The sequence below is a fragment of the Fusarium falciforme genome, chromosome 2, assembly GCF_026873545.1.
Source record: "Fusarium falciforme chromosome 2, complete sequence".
Lineage (NCBI taxonomy): Eukaryota > Fungi > Ascomycota > Sordariomycetes > Hypocreales > Nectriaceae > Fusarium > Fusarium falciforme.
In genome coordinates this window covers 1,518-17,588 of record NC_070545.1, presented here as the reverse complement: position 1 = coordinate 17,588, position 16,071 = coordinate 1,518, and the positions used below count along the sequence as shown (strand labels likewise).

At 35.3% G+C, this 16,071-nt stretch overlaps 1 protein-coding gene across 1 annotated transcript; it reads left to right on the top strand.

Moving 5' to 3' along the window:
- Window positions 1–11,402: 11,402 nt before the first annotated feature.
- NCS54_00195200 (Hypothetical protein) lies at window positions 11,403–11,933 on the top strand (the record flags this gene model as incomplete). Its single annotated transcript, XM_053147564.1, has 1 exon — window positions 11,403–11,933. One exon carries the CDS (start codon window positions 11,403–11,405, stop codon window positions 11,931–11,933), a length of 531 nt encoding a protein of 176 aa, XP_053003539.1.
- Between the last annotated feature and the right edge of the window lie 4,138 nt (window positions 11,934–16,071).

Sequence of the window (16,071 nt, the reverse complement as noted above, 5' to 3'; positions counted from 1 at the left end):
CCTTTAAAGCCCTTTATAACTAAGACTAAATAAAGTTTTAATAAAAACTTATATTATTTATAAGTCTTATATTTATAATTTAATAAATAATTAATAAAAAAGAAAAAAAAAAAAATTATAATAAACCTCTAAGTATTAAATAAGGCTATACTTATTAATATATACTTAATGCTCTTATAAAGTAAAATAATAAATAAACTTAAAAAGAAATAATATATTAATATAATAAATATTAAATCTTTTTTTTATTAATTTCTTATTTATATAAAATATTAAGATTATTTTATAATTATTAGTTATTAAGGGCTAAAATAATCTAAGATTACCCTTATAGGTTTTAAAAACTTATTAATATATATATAAAGGTTTATAAATAATATCCTAAGACTATATTAAGAATATATTATAGCTTTTATTAATAATATTATAATCTTCTTAGATATTATAAAAAAATACCTTTAATACCTTTATACCCTTTTTATCCTTTTTAGGGATTAAAATATAACTCTATTAATAAATAAATCCTTTATAGTATACCTATTAATATAATTATTTAGGTTTAAGATAAATAATCTAAGACTATTAAATACTAATAAATAAGTCTAAGCCCTATATAACTTAGAATTCCTTAAAACCCTAATTAATTTAAAAACCTAAATTAATATAATTAAATAGCTCTAAAGCCTTATTCCTTAGTTTTTTAATTAAATTAAATTACTATAAAGATAAAAAGTAAAGCTATTCTCTAAGAGATATAATTTAAGGAAATTAAAGTTTAATTAATAGCATAAAAGATATATTTCTTTAATAATATAAGAGAATACTAAGAAGGAAAAAAAGGGCCTTTATTAATATAACTAGTAGGCTAGCTAATGCTAGCGCTATATAGCACTTTAACTTAGATTAAGAGCTTCTAGCTATATTAGATATATTTAAATAAGGGCTAAGAGCTATAATCTTCTATTTAGATCCCTTTTATATTTAAAATAAGATAAATTATATCTTAGGTATAGTAATTAAGCTAATATTATACCTAAGCTATGCCCTAAGGAGTACTAAGATATAATATTAGCTTATAAAACTAAAAATTATATATTTAATATAAGTATATAAAAAATTATATATAATATTTTATTAATTAATTTAATAAAATATAAATCTTTATTAATTATATTATTATTTATAATATTATAAATTAGCTTATAATATTTTTATTAAGCTTATAAATAAATAATTAATTAATATAAATATCTTATTACCTTAGTTAATACTTTATTATAATCTAATATATACTAGGGATTATTAACCTAATTCAAAATACCCTCTTATAGCTATTAGGGGCCTAATTATTACTAGATAATAATAAGAAAGAGCTTAATTAAGAATAAGATATTAAGGGATTATATAATATTATTTATTATTATTTAGAAGTATTAATAAGCCTTATTATTAAAAATATTATTTTATAATAATATAAGACTAATATATAATAAAAAAATATCTTTAAATAACTAAGAGACTAAGATAAGTAAAATAGCCTTACCTTTATTTATTAATATAGCTTACTATACTTAATTAAGTATAATAGCTATTACTAACTCTGTATTCCTAATTAAACTATAATAAACCTAATATAAGATATATATAACTAGAAGTTTTACTTAGGCCCTAAGATAATAAAAAAAAACTTTTAAAAATCCTTTATAATTAATTACCTTAATTATAAAGTTAAAGATATATAAAAATAATATAATATCTATAAATAAAAAAAGACTAATAAAGATATATTATTTAGTAAACTAATACCTATTTAAACTTTATTAGTCTTATTTTATATTATTATAATAGATTTTATTATAAGGTTATTAAATATCCTTAGTAAAGGGTAATTATAAATAAACTATAGCTTTAATATATTTAATACCTTCTTTATAATTATATATAAGTTTAGTTATATATCCTTAGTTATTTTAAGCTATATAGAATTTATAATAGAATAATAAGCCTTATCCCTAATAAATAAGCTAAGGAGGTATAACTAAGGCCTATTATAAGTAATTATATTAGACTAAGATTTAAAGTTTCTTAGTGCCTTTTAGTAAATACTCTAGGCCGCTATAAAAACTAAGCTATATATATCTATAATATAATACCTATAATTTAATAAGGCTATAAAATAATATAATTAGGCTATTAAGATTACCTTATAATACTAGATAAATAATAACTTAATAGCCTTATAAATAATAATAATTATATTATTATAATTTATTATAAATAATACTTATATTAATATAATTTAGACCTCTCTTAATAAACTTATTATTAAGTAAAAAATAAATAATAACCTCTAGTATATAAGAAATATAATAAACTAGCTTAATAGAGCAATACTCTAGGAATATATATAGCTATTAATCGCCTTTACTTAAGCTATTATAAAGTATATTTATAATAAAAAGTATTACTTTTTTTAATTTAAACTAGGGAATTAAATATTATTATAATTAAAAAAAGATTATAAGGTAATAAATAATAAAGTAAAGAAACTTAAGGAAAAATAAATTAGCTCTTATTATATTATTAAGTAAATAAGAAAGCTAATATATTACCTTAATATAAAAAATAACCTCTTTATTTACCTAATAATTTCTATTATTTATCTCTTACTTATTAAGGATCTAAGAAAATAACTAGGCCTTATAATAATTAAAAAAAATATAAGAAAATAAAGAAATAATTATTAATACTTTAAAGTAAAATAAATTATTAATATAAAATAAAAAAAGTTTAAATATAATAAGTTTAAAATAAAATACCTTATAGTCTAAAAGAGGTATTTAAGTAATTTTAATAATTAAATTAATAAGAATATTATTAATATATTAAAGGTAATAATTAAATTTAAATAAAAAAAAATAAAAATTAAGTATTTATTAATAAATCTAAGGTATATATATAAGAAATATAAGTTAAGAATAAAAAAATACTTTTTATATTAGACTAAAGGTACTTATTATAAGGATATATAATAAAAGAATGAATTATATTAAAAATAAAAAAACTAATAAAAAAAAAGCTAAGTTAGCTATATAAATATATATAAGGGAATTCTTAGGGAAATCTAAGAGATTTCCTTATAATTTCCCTATTAATATATAGTTAATATTACTAATTTAATAATTAAGTATTACTTAGGTATTAATAATATATTTTTATAATAATAATAAACTAATATACTTAGTCCTTAAACTTTTATTTTTTTTTCTCTCTTAGCTTTTCTAAACTTACTTTTTTTTTTTTTTTATTAATATAGCTAAATTATAATAAATAAATCATAGCCTATTAAGCGCTTTTCCTCTTATAATACCTAAGCCTATTTAGCTAAAGACTTAACCTATTATATCTTATTTTCTTATATTATTATTAAACTAATAGGTAATTTATTATATAATAAGTATATTTAAGCTATCTAGATCTATAGTTAAGAAGCTTATATTATTAATACCTAAAAGGCTAATTATTTTAATTATTAGATTAGCTATAACCTTATTATTTATATTTTATTTTAAGCTTAGGCTCTCTAGAATAGCTATAACCCTATTATAGGTACCTTAGACTTATAATAAGGGCTTTATTTTTGTAAAAGTCCTTATTATAAAGGTCTTTTATAAATATAATTCTAGAAAAATAAGCTTATAAGATATAAGCCTAGGATTCTATTACCCTATAGTATAGCTTTTGCGCTATCTTACAGCGTGCTTACCTAAGCTTTATATGCTTAGATAAGCAAGATATTAAGGAGTTACAATAATACCCCTTTTAAGCAATATTACCCTTTTAGGAAGGGTCACGTGACTTCGGACCTAGGGCTCTTATAGAGCCTGATAAAGCCGGTAAAGCCGTGCCTTTCTATAGGGTATTTCCTATCTGGTTTCAAATCTCTTAGTTTAAAACCTTTAAGGGTTTCAGCTTCTTCTAACTATAGCTCGGCTTCTAGTTATCCGTTTCTAGCAAAACTAATAGGGTTTTAAAGCCCGGAATTAGAGCTATCCGACGGTATAACTTTTATCCGAATCGGGCCAATAGATTCCGATCAATTAGCTATATAAGCTATAAACCCTCTCTTAGAAATAGCTTCCTAGATCTTCAACTAATTCAACTAATAAGACTACCTATAAGAAGCTGGCCTTCTCTTTTATAACCTTATCTATTATTTTCCCTACTCTTATTACTCTATAATACCTTATCTAGCTAATCAGCTATTTATAAGGACTGATTCCACTGCTTTGTTAGAAAAAACAGAACACACTAACCACATAGCCAAAAATCTTCTAATGCGTCTTTCTTTCAGTAACTTTTCAAAGAGGGATTTTATACACTTTTCTATAATCTCAATATTATAGAAAATAATAAGGGTAACTAATTAATTGATAGTAATAATAATCACGCTAGAAAAGAGAGCCCCAAAGCTCCCCTTTCTCGACCTAACTAGTGAAGAAGATAATAATGGTAGAAGGTCTTAGGCCTCCGACTCCTTTTCTATATATAAGAAATTACCTAATGGCCTAAAACGGCTTAGTACCTATTTCCCCTAACTTATAGCTCCCTATGAGGCTTTAATACCTATCCTTACGGTTCCTAAAAAGCCTCGTTAAACCTATCCCCCTTCTTTATATATTATTCCTATTGCGCCTCACCTAGCACTATGCTAGGCTTATAGCCGCTATAGATTAATTGATTAAGTATCCCTGCTCTTTTGCTGCTTCTTCATTCTCTCGTCTCGGCTCTCTTTTAACACCGCAGTAGGTATCCAAGGCTGAGCGGCGGCGGCCAGAAGCTCATCCCACTATAAAAGTCTTACCATCCCGTCAGGGAGGTAAGTAGCATAGTTGCCGGTCAGCAATCACTGCGTAGGCCAGCCGCGCACCATGCCGAGCTAACTCTTTTCCCCTAGGTTAGCTAATATAATCTTTATCCCTGCCCTAATCGCCTTTCACTTTAATACAAATCCCTCATCGGTCTCATAGTCTAAGCAGACAAAATCTTCAGCGCCGCGGATATAAGGCCCTTCTTTAATAACATAGGGACGCCTATCTCTAGTTTAACCCTATCTATAATTAGTTATTATTTAATCAGGTAAACCTAATAGCTTCTGCCCCGTAGTTATATCTTCTGCACCCTTAGATAAGGAAGGGCTCCTATTTTGCTAGTACTTAGAGCCGCTATTCGATAAAGGTTATAGCCGCTTTAGGGTTCCTAGGGATAGATTCTTAAAAGGTTTACTCGGGGTCTAAGGCTAATCCTTCTAATTAGAAGGTATAAGAATTAAGGATTTATTTGTTTACTTCTGAGCTTTGGGCCTTAGGCCGGCTAGTTTCGCTATTAGCTTCTTTGCTTTTAGGTTAGGCTTATCATCGTTAGCTAAGATAACTATTCCCTTTTAGTAAATAAGGAAGTTATTTGTAATCTCTACGCCTTAGTCGGTATACTATTTAATTAGTCGCGCAGGGAGGTTAGGAAATATAACCCTAGAGTTAAGGACTATAAATAGCCCTAGTCCCTAAGGAAATTCTACTATACTACTTAGATTACCCTAGGGAGTTAGGATTAAGCAATAGGATCGCCAATTGCTAATATAGCTAATATCCCTTATGTCTGCTGGTATATATCCTCCCTAGTCGGTATAAAGCTAGTCTCGGGGCATCTTCTAAGCAAATCTAATTAGACTATAATTAATTAAATCCGCGTAGAGGGACTGCCGTTTCGCTATGACCTTATTGCGGGTGCTCCTATGCTAGAAGTAATTATCCTTGATTCTTAGCTCGTTAAAGATTATAGTCTGGTAGATACCTTGGATCCCCTCTAGGTTATTATTATATAGGATATCCCTAGGCTTTCCTCCCTTAGTCTATGAGTCTAATAGTTAGTCGCAGACTAATAGATTAAATAATTATAAAGGTACCTTTTTACTCTTATTAATATTTAAGGCCATGGGAGGGCAAATTATGGCTAACTCGCTTAAAGTTATTCCTATAAGTCCTCTAAGGGTTTAAAAGAGGCAAAACGTACTAAGGAGACTATATTCTTACTCTCCTCGCTATAGAGTTAAAGGGATTAAATAAAAGTTAAAGTAATATAGTTAACTAGCGCTTATAAGGTATTCCCGCTAGGCAATAGAGGCAAGCTTTATACGGAGCTTCTAATTAGTTAATACCATATTAAAGTAATAAAAGTCGCCCTTAACCCTATCCTATATAAACATAGTAAAGTATTTATTATACCTAAACCTAAAGAATCCCATAAAGAATCTTCTCCCTCTATAGGCCTTATATTACCTTTAAATCCCTTTAAAACCCATATTATAGTTTATTAGGACTCTCTTATAATTATTAGGGAAGAAAGGCAAAGGCTCCTCCTAGTCAGAGTTATACTCTAGCTTCTTCTTCTAAATATTAATTTTATATCACATAGCTATAATAACCTTCTTAAGGCTATTCCTAAGCATTTATAATACCGATGAGATTAAATCATTAAGGAGTATCTCCTTATCCTTCTCTAGGTCCTAGTATAAGCGCTATAGAGCTAGCATATACTCTTTTTATAATATATTATAGGCGGGGTTATTATAGTAATACCGCTAGAACTTATCCTTCCCGAGCTTTAATTTAATTAATTAATAACTATCTAATACGCTAGGGTATTTAAAGGTAGCAGGGTCCTAATAATCCCATTCCTATCATAGCTAAAAGAAAGGCGGCTACTTAGAGTCATATAGCTCTTTAATTATATTAGGGCTAGTCTTATTCTTCTTAAGAAAGCTTCTTACTCCCTTAAAGTATTTAACCTAAGCTACTAAGTAGGCTATCTTCCCCTTTTTTATAAACTATAAGTAGTTAATAGGGGCAAAGAAAATAATTAGTTATATAGGTAAAGGCATCTTAAAGGTTTAAAGTATACTCGGGGATATAGAGTTATTACTCTTAGAAAGTCTTTTTATTAATTTATATATAATATACGTAATATATAGTTATTATGTAGTTGCGCTTTATATAATTAAATAGAAGAGAATCGCTTAGTCTTTTAAACTTTATTGGTTCTAGAGTATAAAGAGGTTAATCTTAAGGTTAGTTACTAGTTTATATTAATCTCGCCGTTATTAAATAAAAAATCTTACTTTATCAAAGGGAGGTAGATATATATTCTTAAATAGGTAGAAAGGGGCTTTATATTTTAATTAAATAGTTAATGCGGGTAATTATAAATAGGGAGGGGTTTATGTCTTTATGCCTTAAGGAAAATAAGTAATAGGCTAGTTTATATGCAAAGTATAAAAGAAGGTTAGTATATTATTCTTATCTTAAGAGACTATCTAGTTCTTCTAATATACGCAGAGGATAGCTATGAGTCATAGCTCCCTACGCAGAGATTACCTAAATACGCCACTCCTTTTTCTTTATATATTTTAACCCTACACGTATATAACTTCTATATGCTCCTTATTTTCTTATTCTCCTCTCTTCCAACTTCACTACTCTTATCTACGCTTTTAATTAATTAATTCACTATATCTACGCAGACTCCTCACGAGATCCTCGCCAATAAGCGATAGAATATCCTCCCTAACATTCAGACTCTCGCTTGACCTTAGCTTTCTTATACTAACTTCTAGAGGGGTACTTCTTCTTAGTAGAATAACCATAGTGGGTTTAAGGTAACTCCTACAGAGGCCTAGACAACTAACCTCCCCAGGGCTAGTTCCTATATCCTCTCTGCTCTTAATAGCCTTTCTAACCAAATAATCAAATAAGTCTATAAGTGCCTCAAGGTCTAGATCTATTCTCGCTTTATCCTTAACCGAGATAGTTTCCCTCTATATATTAAGCTCGCCTTTAACGACACGGGCCATAAGAACCTAAAGGCTATTATGAAATATTTCTTTAAGCATTATAGTGCTCCCAATGCGGTTATAAGAGAGCTTATTTTATTAATACTAAATCATTCCCTCTAGACCATCTATATCCCTGCTGACTTTACTTATCCTCATAGATGGTTCTTTAAGCAATTAATCACTTACCTAGAGCACTAAAAAGCTCTTAGGATTGCCCTCCTTAGGTTCTATAACCCCATCTTTTATTAATACTACTACTAGTCCTACTTAACTAATATTAGCTAGAATAAGGAATATATCCTCTACCCCTTCTTATCTTATGTCTTAATTAAGGGTTTTATAGGCGGGAAATATACTAACTGCGTTTAGCACTAGAAGCCTTATAAGTAAGAGTTTCTACCTAAGTACTAGCTAAAATCCGCTACTAAAGGTCCTTTAGACTAGCCTCTATAGGGAAAAGATACTCTAAAGGATCCGCCTAATAAGGTTAGAATTAATTAATTAAACCGGGTATCTTATCCTTATATTTCCTACTTATACCCTTCTGAGGATAAGAATTAAGAGTAGGACTATTAGCTTCTCTAGGGAATACGCTAATTAGCTCTTAATAAGAAGGCTAACTCCTCTAGGTTTTAGAAGGGGATAAATTTTAAGTCCTAGAAGTTTTTCCGCTAAGGGATAAATTTTAAGTATAATAAGATAGTATTATTTTTACTTAACTAATAGTAAGGTCTAGCTTTACGTCCATAATTGCTTTTAATTAATTATTTGCTCCCTATTCCTTGCTAATCCTCTTATTAATCCTACTATCTAGCTCTTATTCTCCTGCGTAGGCTATATATCGAATTTGTTTCTTATGAAATAAGGAATTTAGGCGTTATATCTAAATTATTATAGATAATATCGCTACTATCTTTTAATATATCCTGCCTATCTTAGATAGCATCTCTAATATCTTAGGTGGTATCCCTAGTATCTAATTAAATAATTTATATATCCCTCATAAAATAAATACCTAAATTTATTAAAAATTCTAGTAGTTATATTATAGTACTAAAACTTTCTCCTTTATCTCTTCCTCTCTTACTAGAAACCTAAGGGTCCTCATAGGTTTCTAATACTACCCTCTTTCCTCTTTGTTTTATTTTAAAGGCTCTCATACTAAGCAGCTTACTTAGCAGTAAGGCCAGGGAGTTATACTTCTATGCGCATTAGAGTATTTCTCTTTAGATATAGTATTTTACTCTTTTCGCTAAGATCCTCCTCCTCGCTATTCGTCTTATCGCTTTTATTATCACTTTCTCGGCTAACCATTTGATCAGCCGCTAATTTCTTACTTCTCATTACTTATACGCTTTCTTCGTTTCCGCTGCCTTCTAGTCTTTTCTTCTCTTCTTCGAGCTTCTTAAGGACTTCCTCTTTATCTAACTCCCCTTCCTACTAGCCATTTTCGTCCTTTATGAATTTCTTTAGGTAATCCCCATAGATAGATTTAGTGATCTTATAGCTATTAAGTATCTTAAGTTTATAGTAATTCGCCCCGTTATAATGCTTAAAGATGCGAAATAGGCTATGCCACTTATATACTATTTTTATCTTTATCGATATATTATTTAATCAAGGAACGTTAAATCTTAATACTAAATCCCTGACCTTCAAAGGGGTCTTTCTTAACCTATGGATATTCTTCTCATTCTATCTCTTCATAACTTTCACCCTAAATATGCTAATCTTTTGCCGCGCTACTTCTATATCTTTACCTTTCCTTTTAAGGATCCTAACCCTCGCAAGGATTAAGTCTTCGGCTATTAATACTTTATCCTAATTAATTAATCGCCAAGTAGGAAGATCAATTTCCAGAGGGTATGCTAGCTCTTACCCGTGGATAAGATAGAAGGAAGAGTATCTATATAGCGCTTTCGCAGCTATTCTATCGGCGAATAGCGCTCTTTCCAGGTTATTATATTATCTCGGCTTTCCTTCCTTCTCTAGCTTCCTCAAGGCTATGGAAATTAAGTAATATCCTCTTTCATTAATGCTATTAGCTTTGGGGTTATATAGGGATATAATAATGCGTAGAATTCCCAATTCCTCAAGCAAAGGTAGAAATTCCTTCTTAAATTCGGGTCCGCTATCTACAACCGCCATAGAAATCATGCCAAATCAGTAGATAAGGTTAACTATAAAGCGCCTTAGCGCTTTGGCTATAATCTTCTTTAGAGGAATTACTTCTACCTATCCTATTATGTCGCATCTTACCTCCGCGAGGTACTTAAACCCTTAGTCTAGCGGCATATACTAGCAGTTAAAATAGACCTTAACCATAGGATCAAATGGTTTAGTATGCTAGATGGCCTCTAATGGCCTCTAGGGAGCATAGGCTTAGTAAGTAGGGCAGCACTATATTGCCTCAGAGACCTAACCGGGAGGCCAGTGGTAGTTTGGGCCAAACTACCATTTCGGGGTCAGGGGCACGGACCAATGGCCATGCAGGGATGCACGCGGGGGTGGGTCCGGGACGCGGACAGGGGGGCCAAACTACCAGTCCCAAACTACCATTTCATGCTGCAGCCAATCAGGATAAGGGAAGGGCAACTTCAGGGTTGAGGAAAAAGCAAGCAAAGGAGGGAAATACAACGGAACGCGTCTCCAAGGCCAGCCTTTTCACGACCGACCGGGTGAATAAGCGATATTCTTTTCACATGGACCATGATGAGTCCATAAAATGAGCGCAACTAAGGACGACCGAGCAGTTTCCCAGCCAGCGGCAATCATTCGAGAGAGAGACTATCAGGAAAAGAGGGAAAGAAGGGAAACAAAGACAGCACGTACAGTATCCTAGGAGGAGGAACCAGAGGGAGAGGTAGGGAAGGGCTCGACATAGTCCAGATCGCAGCCAATGGCCCGAGGGCGTCCCACAGACTCGCCCGGCGGCAACGGACCGGAGCGGCAAGGAGATACAGGAGAGTCCGCCAGCTGTATTCATGCAGAAGCCACCAAACCGGGAGAAGGGTGGCTTATATATAATGGCGAATACCGGTCGTTGATCTGCGCCTTTCACGGCTATGCGGTCTGCAGCCTCGAGGGTCACTTGAGGGACCGTCACCCAGACATCGACCATCGGGCCCGCAGCGATATCATCCACCGCCATAAGGGTCTACAGCTGCAAGGACCGGCATTGGAGCAGCTCGTCTAGCACGGTGCGTCAAACCCGACCCGGGCCGTCAAGGGTCTTGTTGTTCACCGGGGCTTCGCTTGCACCTGGCCGGGTTGCAGGCACCTCACGCCGAGCTAGAAGTGCCTACGGGTTCACCTCAACGAGGAGCACAACATAAAGGGAGCCAAGGCACAGGCGGGCCTCTAGACCAGCGTCTATCTGCAGACCTTCTTTACAGGACCAAAGAGGGCGATTTACTACTTCTGCGTCAGCATCTCGACCAGCGGTAACGATGATGCTGTCTCGGCAGCAGGAGATCCTCCGACGCCGGTGGGCAAGGGGAGAAGAGCGACGATGGCCGATAGGCAGCAGACGCACCCGGAAGATCAGATGATAATCGCCGACATCACCCAAGGGTGGTCACTGCAGCAGGAGGAGCAGGAGAAGATGCAGAAGGTCATGGAGGAAGGGATCCTTAGGCACGAGACGACGAACTGGCTGAAGAGGACCGGCTGGTCAGCCCACTTCGCCGGGAGGAATCTGGTGGATATCCAAGCCTGCAGCAGGATACCCGGCCGTGACGACGACGAGCTACGACGGATGGCCACGGCTCTAGATCGTCTATTCTTCGACCGCTGCATCGGCGGGTTAAAGAGCATGCCCCTGATGACCCGCCTGCTCCTGGCCAGCCCCCACCCTCACGATGCCCACAGCCAACCATTTGGGCCGCTACAGGAGAAGACCAGTATGGATCGCTACCTGGTCTATGTGAAGCGGTTCTTATGCTATTGCCTTAACGTGCTGTCGCTAGAGGAGGATGCGCTGTTTGCCGAACATGGCTTTCGCTTCACGCAAGCACAAAGGGCCAGCCTCGAGCTACTCTAGGCGCATCTGCAGGATAAGGAATAGTTGGGCGAGGGGCTATAGGAAGAGATATTATAGATTCTAGCGGACTTCTAGATGCAGCGGCTCGATAGGGACCCTTTTGTGAGCCCACTATGGCATTTCATCAGCATATTAGGAATCAACGGCGAGACAGGGCAGCTCTGACCTGCCTATCTATTTACCTATATACTTATGGGTCTTGTTTTCACGGGGCGGGCGCTGCTAGGAGAGTGGGCCATACTTACCCGGGAGCGGGCCGGGATGATAGACCTCGCGCAATAGTTCGCCCAGGTTCGAGACGCCTAGCTTTACAAGGCAATATACTCTCCCATGGGCTATATGCTTAGCTTGCTATTATATAGAAGGAAGATCGCGCAGGAGACTAGTAGCCGGCTAATAGTATCCTAGAGCAAGCACGGCGAGATAATATACTTTATAGGTAAGCCGATCCTAATAGAGAAGATTTATTATATAGTGGCTAGGATAATAAAAGACGCCGAGGACCTATTATGGGGTTAGTTAATATTTAAGGAGGGCGACGATAAGCGCTTTATTATTCCTCTAGCCGGCATTAAGGATAATCTCACCTAGATAAGACGAGGCCGGTCCTTTATCCATACTAATAACCTCATAGGCAAGGAGGTTAAGATACTTAAGGACCTCATTATAGGCTCACGGAAGGCAAAGTTCTTAGACCGAGCGGGCAAGTAGAAATAGGCGGGTATTAGGAAGTACCTAAAGCTAGTAAAAAAGTTCGAGGAATTTCTACTACTCCTCTCCCATATTACTAGCAGCTAGCCTAGCCGAGGGAAAGAGATCATAGGCCTACGCCTAGTTAATAGTATTAATAAGGACCGCAACATCTTTATTATTAACAGCGATATTATGCTCGTCACCTAATACTATAAATCTCTAGCCCACTTCGACTCGCCGAAGGTAATCCCCCGCTTCCTACCAGAGAGGATCAGGCAGCTACTCGTGATATATATGGTCTATATCCGACCGCTAATAAATCGCTAGGAGGCGGATAGATAAGAGCTATATAGTAAGATAGCACCGCCAAGCGACTTTATCTAGTATAACAAGATAGGGCTATAGGAGAGCAGTTATATATCTAGGGCTATAGGGAAGTAGACCTCCCACTATATCAGCCATAGGATTACGCTCTAAGATTAGCGCTATATTGCTATCGCTATTAGCAAGAAATACGCCCATAACCGGGGGGCTACGCGGGCAGACTTTAATGACAGCGACAATAATAACGAGTTAAAGTAATATAAGGCGCCGGATGATCTAGCTGCCTATTACACCGGCTAGATAGCCGCCAACTATGGCGTTATGATTAATATACTAAAGCGTTTAATAGCTAAGTCTCTAGAGATATTTGGCTAAGTAAGTCATCGTTGGCATAAGTTCCTCGGCTACAACGCGTAGCAGCTATTGGCCTTAGAGCCGCCGCTGCTAGCTTTATCCTCGAAGTAGAAGAATATAGTCGAGCCTAGCAGAGAGGAGAAGTGCTACCTTCCCTAAAAGCAGGCTAAGATCGCCTCGCTTGAGAAGCTAAGGGCAGGCATGATAGCAATAGAGGACAAGGAGAAGGATAATATAATCCTACGGGCACTCCGAGCTATCTTACGTAATAACGCTGCCTAGTTCTAGTCGCCCCAGTAAGAAGAGGCCATTAGGCTAGCCGCGGCGAAGCAAAGCCCGCTGGTTACCATGCTGCTAATGGGTAGCAGGAAGAGCTTAGTCTTTATAATCCCGGCTATGCTAGTAGGTATAGGCGTAACCATCGTAGTAGCTCCGTTCGCCGAGTTAAAGAGGCAGCTAGTCACATACTGCGTCGACGCCGATCTAGACTACAAGTCCTGGCCCGAGGCGCGTAAATCTTAGCCCAGGGTTATACTAATCTTAGCCGAGGCAGCTATTATTAATAACTTCTTATAGTGGGCCGCTAATCTAAGTATCAGGGGAAGGCTAGACCGAGTAGTCATTAATAAGTACCATCTATCATTCATAGCCGCTAAAACCTACCATATAAAGCTCTAGTGCCTCGTTCTCTTGCGGAGCTTAGGGTATCCCTTTATATTCCTCACTAGGACCTTACCGCCGCTCTATTAACGCGACTTTAAAGACGCCATATAGCTCTAGGCTCTACTCTATATATAGGCTTCGAGCTATTAGCTAAACGTGCGGTACTCTGTCCTTCGCGTCTGTAATAGACGGGGCGTCATAGAGGTAAAGAAGCTAGTAGATGCCTAGCTCCCGCGTCTATCACCAGGGGAGAAGGGGGTTATATACTACACCAGCCACGCGAAATATAGGGCGCTTACCCGGCAGCTTAGCTGCCATTACTATCATGCTTAGCGTAATAATAGTTATGCGTAGTTTATTGCCCGGCGCGAGTAGGGCTTCTAGGCATAGGTCAATGGCGAAACCCCTTACATTATAGCTACCACGGCTCTAGGCACAGGCATTGATATTATAGGCATCGTCTATATTATCCATCTTAAGGCCCTATTTAGCATTATTGACTACGCTTAGGAGGCGGGGCGGGGCGGGCAAGCCGGGGAGCCTATTACCGCAGAGATAATTATCGAGGAGAAGGACTAGCCGGTTAAGGACTACTTCCGCGATAGCTACCTAGACTTAAGTACGCATAAGGTACACAGGCTAATCCGGATATAAGGTTGCCGCCGCCGCCTCCTAGGCCAATGCTTAGACGATGACCTACAGGACTATAAAGATCTCGATACCGTCCGATGCGATAACTGCTGTCGCGATGAGCTATTATAGAAGAGTAAGCTACCCTCGCAGGGTATCATAGCATTATATGCCTATAGGAGGCGCGATGCCCTCGCTTTAGAAAGATTCAAGGCTGCCCTAGGGGAGATAGAGGAGCTTAGTAAGATAGGCTACTGTATTTACTAGATATTTAACGGCATTAAGGAAGCTAGGCACTAGTGGGGTACCTATGGTACTACGACAGAGAAGGATCTATCCTTCTCTAGCTATATAGACTTTTAGGGCCTAGTTAACTATAAGAAGGATTTATAGGCACGCTTCTTAAGCTACTTCTACTATCATATATCGCAGGAGCTCTGTCGGGACGGTTATAAGACCAAAGGAGCATTATATCGGTAGAAGCATACTATGATCCCTATGGCGTTAACCGCCGTGACAGAGGCAGATATATAATTATAAGTCCGGGATGCTACTAATCGTGATTTTAAGGGTAGGGATAACTATACGGACTAGCTAGGCCATAAGTATAGCAAGCTAATATGCGGGCGAGAGATAACCAATGCTATAGCTATCTTCGATCTAGTACTTAAGTAGAGATAAACCTAAGGACTTACTTAACTACTATGTTCCCCGCATAATATGTTCTCGCCTAAGCATATATAAGGTTTTATACTAGTATAGTATAATATATTTGACCGGCTATATATGATTAATATATAATATTATAATAGTAATAGAAAAAGAAAAAAAAAAAAAAGAAAAAGAAAAAGAAAAAGAAAAAAGTGCAAGAGAGAGAGGGCAGTAAATAAATAAGAAGAGGGCATTATTAGCCTATAAGAGCTGGCTCTTATAGCGGGCATATTACCCACGCAATAGTTAACTAAGGGTACCTAACTATAGATATAAATAAGACTTAATGATAATTACTAGCTTTAACTATATAATTAAAAGGCTTATAGGAGATAGCATAAATAGGATAAAGAAGAAATAAATATAAAAGAAATAAAAAAAGAAGAAAAAGAGAAGGATATAATAATCTAGGGTAGGTAAAAGCATTAGTATTATAATAGGCAAAGAAGAAGCTTATTGAGGCTAGCTAGATGCTTCCGAGACTTAAAGCCGGGTCTATCCCTTAGTTAGAGGGATCACTCTGGCCACTAAGCTAAAGCGCCTTTGGCTCTTAAAGTTACTAAGCTTAAGATCGCGCTAGAAGATAAGGCTATCTAGAAGACTATAACGGGGCGTCTAGGTAAGACATAAAAGGCAGGGAATTAAAAGCTTACCTAGGGAGGGCAAAGATAAAGTAAATAAGGTATAAGAATATATCTATATTAGTAAAATATAAATATAAATAAGAAGAAAAAGATAAAGACGAAAAAAAGATTTAAGTAAT